We start from the raw sequence: 10,765 nt of genomic DNA, 5'->3' as shown, positions 1-10,765 counted from the left end.
AATATTAAGGTTTTTTTCGCTGTATTGACACATAGGGCCTACAGATGAACTTATCATTAAGTCCACTTTATTAATTCGTAATTGTAGAACTCTGTTACCTGCCTGTGCTTAAAAGGCTTTGGGCTGCGAACTGCGATCTCTGAGGATGTAATGATGCCTGCTCAACCCATGTATTCTCAGTCTTGACCAAATTCTCACATGCTTCTCTCAGGGGCCTAGGATGACTCCAGCACCTTTTGAAGGCCTTCCTGAGAAATCTCAGTGCTATCAGAATTTACTCTTCGTTTCAGCCCAAACCTTTCTGATAGGCCCCTGAAGCACTTATTGGAGAAGTCACTCTAGGAAGCTAGCACTTATAAACCTTTCCTCTGACCTTTGAAATGTAAAATACCACCCAGATGGTTTCTTCAAGGGTCCAAGAACAATCTCTCTGAAATGCACTCAGGGAGGTGAGTCTCCCTCTGGGTCCCAGTCCTTATAGGAGGATAAGGGCCCAGCTTCAGTGGGCACCTTGCAACCTAACCACTGCCTCCTGTCCTATAAATAGCATACTGTTTCTCCTCGGATATGCGCTAATGCACCAATTAACAAATCCAGGTGGCCTAGTCACATGGACCACCCCTCACGCCAACACCCTTCATTGTCTTTCTTTAGTACCCGCAGGCTTTAGAAGGTCTCCTGCCTTTTGTTTTGAGGATTTGAGTTCAGTTCCTGCTTGGCCCTTTTCCCTGTTGCAGTAAGTGCTGAATGACATCTATCCTTACCACTTTAGGGGCCAGTGTAGTTTATCCTAGACAAGACTCTCCTCCTAGAAATCTTATGTCTTTACAACATCATCTTTTCCCTCATCCCCTAAAGAGGTATGGCCTGAGATCCTCAGTCTTTTCTTTTTTCTGTGTGGCATTTCCCATTTACGGGTCATTTTGACTATGTTGTCCTTGCTATGGACATTTACTATCTAGAACAAGGAAGCTAAAATGAAGAAATTTTTGTACATGAAGGTGGAAAGTGTGAATAATGCAAGTTTAATTCTTTCTTCTTGATATGTTAAAAGAGAAAGAAAGATCTGGACTCTTAGCATTTTTCTTTTTATCACCAAGTAACATTAAGGAAACGACCAGATATTCTCCCTATCTCTGATCTTTGCATTTCGAAGGGATCAACGCTCCCTTCATCACAGATGCTCTGCCAAATGGTTCACCTACTCCAGGTGTGCCTCTGGGTCATGTACTATTTGATGCTTTTGATATTATGCAAGCTTTCTGGTCTTCTAGGAAGAGCATGAAGAGAATGTACTTCTTAGGGAGAGTTTACATAAAGTTATGGGGGGGGAGGAGTGAAAAACGGGTGTGTCCAACTAACTTCCACCTATCTTCAGTACTTCTGGACATGTGTCTTCTACTTCCTGTCACATCAATAATGTTCCATCCAAACTGGTTCCTGAACAGAGCCTTCACTTTCTTCACCTACCCTCTCTGCCTTTTCCCTTTTTTATAATTTTTATGTCAAAATTCAGTCTATTCAGAGAGCGTCATTTTGTTTCTTTATTATTAGCCCAGGAAAACTTTCCAGCAGAATGAAATAGGTAAACTCTCCTTTTTCCAAACCCCCATTACATAAAAAAAAAAAAAAAAAAAAAATCTCCTAGTACCTATTTCATTGCTGTTTTATTTTCCAATCTCTCCCTTTAAGAGGAGGGATTTTTGTCAGAGAGGTCCGCACATTGGCAGTCGTCAGGAAACACTTCATGAGTGTAAAAGAATGGCAGAAATGCGAGTTTCTGTTCCCATAAAAAGACCAACTTAAAATTTTTGCAAGTATACCCTAATATTAGCTTTTTTTTAGCTTTAATTCATTTTCCTATACAGCTAATATGGTAAAAAAAAATTCCCATTAGAAAATGTATCTTTTAATATAAACCAATAAGAATATATGACTTTAAATACTCTCTATGAGATAATTAAGTACAGAAAAAAGTAATATGCGAAATATAAATACTTCATTGAAAATTTTATTCTGTCATTATAAAGATAGTGTATTCAAAACTCACGTGTGGATCCCTAGACATGCCGATCATATAATGGCTACGATTATAGATTTTCATCATTCACTGAACATCATTAAATTGAGCTTTTATTAATATATGCATGTTTAAAGTATAAGCCACTGTTTAATATTTTGGTCTAGCACAAGATACCCATGACATCCTGTGAAATTCATTATGCATTATTAAAGAAACTCACTGTATGTCCAAAACCAAAGAAGAATTGATTTTGCAAACTTCTAGATAGTGTAAAGATTGAAGAACACTTAATCAGTTCAAACAGAGTCCATCATCTCTGAGATAGAACAGAAAAAAATGTTAGCTTCATGAAGGTAAAAAGAATTTTAAGTAGCATAATACATAGTTTATCTTGATTAATGATTGAGATAAGTTATAAATGCAATTTATTTTACATATTGTAAAGATAGATGAGTAACATAAAGTCTGCAAAATAAAGGGCAAATTTACATTCAAACACCTACACCTATTTTTTTTTTCCAGTGTAAACTTTCTCCTAGAAGAGAAGTAGGATTTCCAGTTACTATCTACCAAGTGAACCAGGTTCACATCCTCAGAAATAGTTCTGTGCTTTGTCAACAACACAAAACCATAGCCACCTCCTGGGTAAAGCTCAAAATCACAGAGATGACGTTTATTAAACTAAAGACATCATCTGGACAAACACAGGAGAGAGTCGATTAAACTTCTTTGTGTGCTGTACCCAGTTTCTGCGGGTACCCCCCCCCCAAACCCTTGCCGTAAACATCTCTACTCCAAGAAAGGGCATTTCTGACTCCGAACATCCATCTCCAGTAGCCAGGAAATAGCTGAAGGGAGGAGGCAAGCACGAGATCTCTTCTTGCCGGGCTTTAACTTTAGCTGGATTCTCACTGGAGTGAAAGGACAGAGAAAGAAGGAAGGGTGCCAGGATGGTCAATAAGACATTTCCGTTGAGTTCTGCATGGACTGGAGGAACAAAAGCACAGGTTTTCGTGGACATTTCTGCAGGGACTTGCGTGGCATGGCGAGCCCTGGGTGGCCACACAACTCTTAATACCCCTGCACTGGGGAAGCTGAGCCCTTCCCGGGAAAAGTGCAGAGAATCACATACATTCTCAGCAGCCTTTGTCTTTGAATTCGGGACCCTGACCGACAGCTCATAGGAACAGGCCTCAGACTGCCCCACCCCTCAGTCTACCGTAGTTACGGCTGGACTTTCCGTCATACCCCGGAGGGCCCCACCAGTAGGATTTCCCTCCGTGCCGCAGTTCTCGCTGTTTCTTTCCCTTGATGAAAGATCCGGAGCGGACTCAGCCTGCGGATTGCCCACCGCTTCCGGGAGCAGCGCATCTCGGGGGGGCCCCCAGCTCCCGCAGCTTCTCTAGATAGGAAGGTGGCCGAGATAGAGCCGAGGGGAGAAAATCTGTGAAATGCTGGTGGAGCGTGGAACCGGGACTCCCTTGCGAGCAGCCAAGCCGCAGGGTCTCGGAAGTGAAGTGGGGGGGGGGGGGGTCCTCCGCAGCCCAGCCCCCGCGCGTCCTCTGAGATCGGCCCTCTCGTGCTGCTCGCACGCCTACAGCCAGGGCTGCACCTTGCTGTCTCTCTAGGGATAAGCTTGCTTTTCAGATGAGCCGCCTTTGCGCAATTGGGCGGGAGGATGTCCCTTGTCCTTCCCCCTTCCTGGCTGGGCAATAACAAAAACCCGCCAATCGCCGGGCTGAGGGGGTGGAGGCTGCTGTTTTCTCAAGCTGCAGGCGCCACCTGCCCAGTGCAGGGCGCGAGGAAGCTCCCTCCCACTTTTCCCTCCTCCCTTCCTCTTTCTCTTCTTATTCTCTCCCTCCCTCTGTCTCTCTCTCCCTTCCCCACTCTCTCCTTTTCTCTCTCTTATGCATGTGCACACACATACACACACACACTCACTCACGCGTGAACACATCAACACTCCTCGCACACCCCAGGGAAAATGCCCTGCACCAGAAGGAAGTCAGCTCTTGCTCCCCAAAACCAACGCATCAGCTCTCTGGACAGACTAGCATACAGATAGTCTTTCTCAGCATGGAGAGGACACCTCAGCTGGGGACAGATCAGAGACACCTCTTGCTGGAGGGATGTTTCCTTTAGAGTGGGGACTGAGTTGCAAGAGGGGTCGATTCTTCCAGGCCCCTTTGCTAAACAGGCACAAGTGGGATACGCACATGAACACGCGTACACTCTGCCTCCCAAGGAGAGTGAAGTGGGGTTGGGGGGGGCGGGGGGAAGAGGTTTTGTGTTCCTTGCACAGCTGAATCTGGAAAGTACAAATACACACATGGACCACTTAGCTAATCACCCAGTCAGGGTGGGTGACCGACGACCATCCCGATTCTGGATCTTGCAGAAAACAAGTGATTACAGAGGTGCCATTAGGAGCTTTATGGAGAGTTATGTGACTTTTTCCTTTTCTGTGTTTGAATTCCTCACACAATTGTCAAGAAAACTCCACTCCAACTTAAATTTCACTATGGAGAAATAGGATTCTGAGAAAAAGCAGCCACCCAGGACCTCTGTTTTCAACTCAGGCTGCCCACCCACGTTCTCCACTCAATGGAAAGAGAAAAAGAGAGAGAATGAATGGGAACAAATATTCTCTAAAGGTCTCAGCTATCAGTCTGCTCCTTTCCTTTGTAATATGGTATTAGAAGCTGTAATCGCCTTGACCTCACTATTTCTCCCAGGGTCTGCTTCTATCTCTTCCCTGGGACTCCTGAGGGAGTGATATGGAGAGAGGCTTCAGAGGCCTCTTGAAGCCCCCCATCCTCCCCCCTCACAGCCCTAGCTGGACTGCCTGGTTTTTTCAAGCTGGGCAGCAGCTGCAATTGTCAACAACCTGAGCCTTTGGGATTTACACATTCTCTTGCTCAAAAAAAAAAAAAAACCCTGAAAAGGTGTGATGCAAGACCACTGATTGTCTGCCTTGGAAAAAGGGGCTATAGCCATCTCCACTCATCCTTTCCCCACCCCGCAAGATGTAGGAAGTTAAGAACCCCTGAACCCCTGAGTCTAGAGCCCATTGTCGCTCAAGTACGCTGAAGAGTTAGATCAAAAACCATCTAAGGATCAGTAGTATGAACACTGATACTTCCAGTGAATGGTTAGGAGAATTTCATGATTCTTTATACTTCTGCAAATCCATTTGCTCTAATGCATTTCTGTCACTGTGATTATTCCTCAATGAACAAAAACTGCAAAAATAACATGGGACAGAAGTTGGTGTTTGTTGTGGTGATGTTTAGGATTTCAAATTTTCTACATTATTCTTCATAGTTTTTATTTTAGATTTTTTAAAGATTTTATTTATTTATTTGACAGAGATCACAAGTTAGGCAGAGAGAGAGGGGGAAGGCAGGCTCCAGGCTGAGCAGAGAGCCTGATGTGGGGCTTGATCCCAGGACCCTGAGATCATGACCTGAGCTGAAGGCAGAGGCTTTAACCCACTGAGCCACCCAGGCACCTTTATTTTTTATAGTTTTTGAAATGTTAAATGTGTGTATCTCTTATTCAATATAAAACTAATAGAAGGCATCTATGAGGAAATATTCAGCACCTAATTAACTTCATCTAGCCTTGACCAACTACCAGTGGAGCAGACTAGATGTGAGAATGTGAGAGCAGACACATGAATAAAATACAGCCCCACGCCAGGCCAGGAGCTCATTAGCTCAGAGGGAAATCGGACTTCAGATGAAGTGCCATGTTGAACAGCTCAGTGACAGTAGCATTGGAAATATATAACCTGTTACTTGGGTAAATTCTGGAGTGGTTACAGTTTTAGAGGCAAGAGGGTTGGGAGAAAGAAAGCTTCTTAAAGGAGGAAGATTCTAGGCTATGTTTTCAAGGATGACTAGGGAGTTGGGCTGGCAGACAAAACATAGACTGTATCAGGCAGAGCACAGCATGTACAAAGTTGGAGGCATAAAAGGGGTGGTGGTTCAGAGAGTGTCAGGAGGTTCCCTAAATTGGAGAACTAAGTGGTGGTGAGGGAGAGCGGGGCCCTCTCAGGGGATAAGGTGAAACTCTAGTGGAAATCTTTCGTGATAAAATTTCTTGTAGATAGAACTGTAGCAGGAACTCATTCATTAGAACAGTTAGTTAACAGAACAGTTGAATAAAAAGCTTCATAAAAGATCAAAATAAAAGCAAACGCATGACACAAACTCCTCGTCAGGATAAACAGGCACACCAAGCAAGAACTTGTTATGGGAAACTCTTCGACAAATTAAAGTTATAAAGAGGAAAAGTAAAATTTTGTCATTTTATAATGCTGTTCCTTCTGAAAAGTTTACAGAATATCATGTTTTGCATGTACCTAATTAATGACATATCATTGAGAGTTCAGGTATTTTGCCCAATTAGAACAGTTTAAATAAAAAATTTTTGGTAACAGATAATAGTTTTAAATGTTCCCTGAGAGCTTACTATTCAGAAAAGTTTTATAATGCAGAGGTCTTCACTCGCTGGCAGCCTAGGGGAATTCTTTTTTTTTTTTTTTAATATTTTATTTATTTATTTGACAGACAGAGATCACAAGTAGGTAGAGAGGCAGGCAGAGAAAGAGGAGGAAACAGGCTCCCCGCTGAGCAGAGAGCCCGATGTGGGACTCGATCCCAGGACCCTGAGATCATGACCTGAGCCGAAGGCAGAGGCTTTAACCCACTGAGCCACCCAGGCACCCTGCCTAGGGGGAATTCTATCCCAACAAGTGTTGTGTTTTCCTGTTTCATAGATTAGAAGTTTAAAAATTAATCACAAAGATTCAAAACCATGAAATTTCACATAAAACATCTGAGAATTGAAGATTCTCTATAAAAAGAAAAACAGACCTTATAAAATTGTAGTAACCTTCCCACATACTAGCAATAGTTTATAGTGGAGCTGAAGCTGTTCTTTTAATGGGGACCTTTCTATGCTTTGTTCCTATCACATTCTTGGCGCTAAATCTTGAAACATTTTTATTTAGTATCTTACTTTCTGTATTATTTTTCATACGTAGGCTCTGCTTTATTCATATATTTTAGCTACTAGGTCTTTCTCTGCATTGTAATGTACAACTTTCTCAGTCAGGATTTCTCCTAATCTGAACCAGAATACCAGGAAATAATGTAAGCAGTGACTTTCTCACTTATTTTAAGGATGTTTTAGAACTTGGACCACTTTGGATGCATAAGAGAGAAGTGAATTCATTACATACAGTGTATGCCTCAGAGCATTAGGCCTTAATTCTCTGATGGACCTTAGTTCAGAAAGTCTTAGGATAAGCATTCTTTGATTTATTTGTTTTGTAGATATATTTTTTTCATACACCGGATTTACTAAAGGTAATAGTTGAGCAAATAATTAAATGAAGCACTTGTGACTTGAAAATGTGTATGCAGTATTTAGGGGAAGGCACACATACTGAGAAGGAATCAATGAGGACTTACTGGCGGGGGCCTGAGGGAATAAGGAAAAATAATGAGTCTAATTCACATCTGACCTGCTTCTGCCCAAAGTAATATAAATAATTGATCTCTAGTCTGCACTACCACAATTATCTTTCCACACATTCCTCTCAAAAGCTTTTTGTCGATACATATGGAAAACTTAGAGAAAATTGTGCTCTCAGAATAGAACCGCTTAACCAAATTGTATATTACTTACTATTGTGACCTATAATTAGAAAAGTCAGGAAAATGCATTTTAAAAATCTTTCAGGAAAACTCAAAATTTATCTTCTCATTATTCCCAGTGAAACCTAAAGTATGTACTATTCACCTTTTAGAAATATGTCTGGGTAGCTACGAAGGACATTGCAGTGGAGGCCCGGGGCTGGAGGTAGGGTGAATCCAATTGTTTATGATAGATGGATATAAATAGAAGCATAGAACTAGCAAAGGGAACAAATGCACAGAGAAAAGACTTCTCAAGGGTGAATGGGTTAATAAAAAGCATCTGAGAGGTAGAATTTCTGTGGAGAGACACCCTGAATTCATGAGAGATTTGGTTGCTCGTTTAGTGTGCTAGAGGTATTCATCACATTTCTTTTTTTTAAGATTATATTTATTTATTTGACAGAATGAGAGGATCACAACTAGGCTGAGAGACAGGCAGAGAGAGAGGGGAAGCAGTTTCCCTCCTGAGCAGACAGCCCGATGAGGGACTGACTAGATCCCAAGACCCTGGGATCATGACCTGAGCCGAAGGCAGAGGCTTAACCCACTGAGCCACCCAGGTGCTCTCATCACATTTCTTGTAAGGCAACTTCTTCCACAAAGAGGGCTCTTGGACTCCTGATCACTTCTTGCTTCTTGGTGGATAGGCTACTTTTTTGGTGTCAAAGCAAATAAAACGTTAAAGCAAAACAAAAATAAAACATTAAAAAAAAAGACAAAAAGATGTAGTCATCTCAAGATCCAGCCTTATAGCCTCTTCTTTCTGAAGAAACAGCCAAGTGAGCTTAAAAATGCACATCAGGGAACAAGTGAACTCAGCCACATCAAACCAAGCGAAGGAGGTGGAGATGTGACTAGAATGATAGGAGAGACTTCGCATATCATGTGGTACAACCATCTTTTTTTTTTTTTTTTCCCAAGATTTTATTTACTAGAGAGAGAGCATGAGAGCAGGAGGAACGGGCAGAAGGAGAGGAAGAAGCAGGCTCCGGGAGGAGCAGGGAGCCAGACTCAGGGCTCCATCCCAGAATCCTGAGATCATGACCTGAACTGAAAGCAGATACTTAACAGACTGAGCCGCCCAGGCGCCCCAGACAACCATCTTGTTTTATGTTGTGACACCTGAAGCAAAGTAATTTCACGTAATTTGCTTAATTTATCATTTGTTCATTCACTCATTCATTCATTCAACAAATATTTATTGTATGCTTCTTGTACGTCGGGCATATCAGGTCTGGAGATAAAGTAGAAAACAAAAAATCATATTCCCCTCTTTCTTACTGTCTAGAATGGAATAAAAAATACAGATAAAAATTCTTGAGAGAATTATTTTAATAAGCACAGAAAAGAAAACACTTGGGAGGGAGGGCATAATAGGTAGTCGTTTTTAGATAAGGGGGTAGGAGAGGGGGTAGGGTTTGAAAAGATAACATTGATTTAATGCTTAAAGAGTAAGAAGAAGCTGACTTTACAAATAAGTGGTGAGAACAGCAAATTTAAGGCTAGAACACACAAAATGGCTTGGCTAAAATGGCTGAAAATGAACATAAAAGAGATCATTATGGCTAGTGAAGCAAATTGGATGGCAGTGAGAGACAAATTTTGGGATATTCGAAAAATAAACATCTCATAGTTATATCAGAATCTGGAGCATTGGATTGCTGAAGGAATTATTTCTATATAGAATTAGTTTGAGGGGGTCGATTTAAAGAAACATCTTTCAAATCATATATTCAGTCTTTAGGTTTAGGCACAAAGGCATATATGATTCAAATCTTAGAACTTGGGATTTTACAAGGTATTGTGACAGAGAGAAAGAACAAATGTTAAAGGTGATTTATGTATCATGATTGTTAATTGATAACTAACAGTCAAAGTTGAGTTAGGAGGGGTAAAGATGGAGGAAACAGGAAGACTAAGGAGAGATTAGAAGGGTCAAGAACTCAGTTCAATGGAACCTGTGAAGATACAAAGAATTATTATCCCAGGAGTACCAGGAACAGTGGGCTGGTGACAGAGCAAATGGCAGTCAGAGAATGGCATATTTGAAAATGGGATTTCGGAGACTCTGCAGTAATGCAGAATTCAGGGTGCATCTGCTAGGGTAAGACACGTGAATGTAGGGAAACCATTAGGGAGAGGTGATGAAGTCCAAAAGCAGAGAGAGGCCAGAGTTTTGCGTGGGCCCTTGATGGATTCAAAGTCACCGAGAATGATGAGAAGATGAAGAATGAATGTGAAGAGGTCAGGCCCGTGCAGCAGTCAGTCTGTGCCTGCAAGTGAAGGGATACATGGCTTGAGGTTGGCAGCAGAAGGAGAAACAGAGGCAGGTGCCCTTGAAAACACTGGTTTCCAAGAAGCTGATGTCTTCTGGAAGAAGGAAGGGAGACTATTTGGGGGCTCATGGCAGAAAAAAAAAAACAAAACAGGATATCTCCCTCATTGTCTGGCCATGTCTAAATGACAGGAGAGAAAATATATTCTTGGCTTGAGAGAGTTTCCATGGAAGGAGAGAGAGTTTTGTCCTTGGATGCTCAGGACTGCTCATGAAATGATCAGATTTATACCTTTGTCTCAAGTTACCTCAACCGATAGGCAAGGAACACAACTTTCTTTAGCAATTGTAGATTGCCTGGTGATATCTTCCTGGTTTGTTTTAATATGTTTTTTTTAAAATAAATTAAAACGTTTCTAATATTTTAAGTAGCATTTTGCCATTTTACATTTTTTTTTAAAGATTTTATTTATTCATTTGACACAGAGAGATCACAAGTAGGCAGAGAGGCAGGCAGAGAGAGAGAGAGGAGGAAGAAGGCTCCCCGCGGAGCAGAGAACCCGATGCGGGACTCGATCCCAGGACCCTGAGATCATGACCTGAGCTGAAGGCAGCGGCTTAACCCACTGAGCCACCCAGGCGCCCGCCACTTTACATTGATATATCAACTAAAACGGATTCAACTTTACCAACTGCCAAAATATTTCCTTTTAATCCGCGTTTCTTAGATGAGCGTACTATGTTTATTAGTTCGATTAG

The 10,765-nt window shown here is 41.8% G+C and overlaps 1 protein-coding gene across 1 annotated transcript in view; it reads right to left on the bottom strand.

Moving 5' to 3' along the window:
• Window positions 1-2,024: 2,024 nt before the first annotated feature.
• The window catches only part of LOC116587186, a 33,478-nt gene continuing 24,737 nt past the window's right edge, over window positions 2,025-10,765 (bottom strand). The window contains exons 2-4 of the mRNA XM_032337911.1: window positions 4,083-4,212; window positions 3,272-3,761; window positions 2,025-3,010 (exon numbers count right to left, since the gene is read on the bottom strand). Coding sequence (XP_032193802.1) covers window positions 2,978-3,010; window positions 3,272-3,761; window positions 4,083-4,212 — 653 coding nt within the window. The 3' untranslated portion in view covers window positions 2,025-2,977. The remainder of the gene's footprint in view (window positions 3,011-3,271; window positions 3,762-4,082; window positions 4,213-10,765) is intronic.

This window comes from Mustela erminea, chromosome 3 (genome assembly GCF_009829155.1).
Source record: "Mustela erminea isolate mMusErm1 chromosome 3, mMusErm1.Pri, whole genome shotgun sequence".
NCBI lineage: Eukaryota > Metazoa > Chordata > Mammalia > Carnivora > Mustelidae > Mustela > Mustela erminea.
This window is presented reverse-complemented; position numbering and strand designations above follow the sequence as displayed.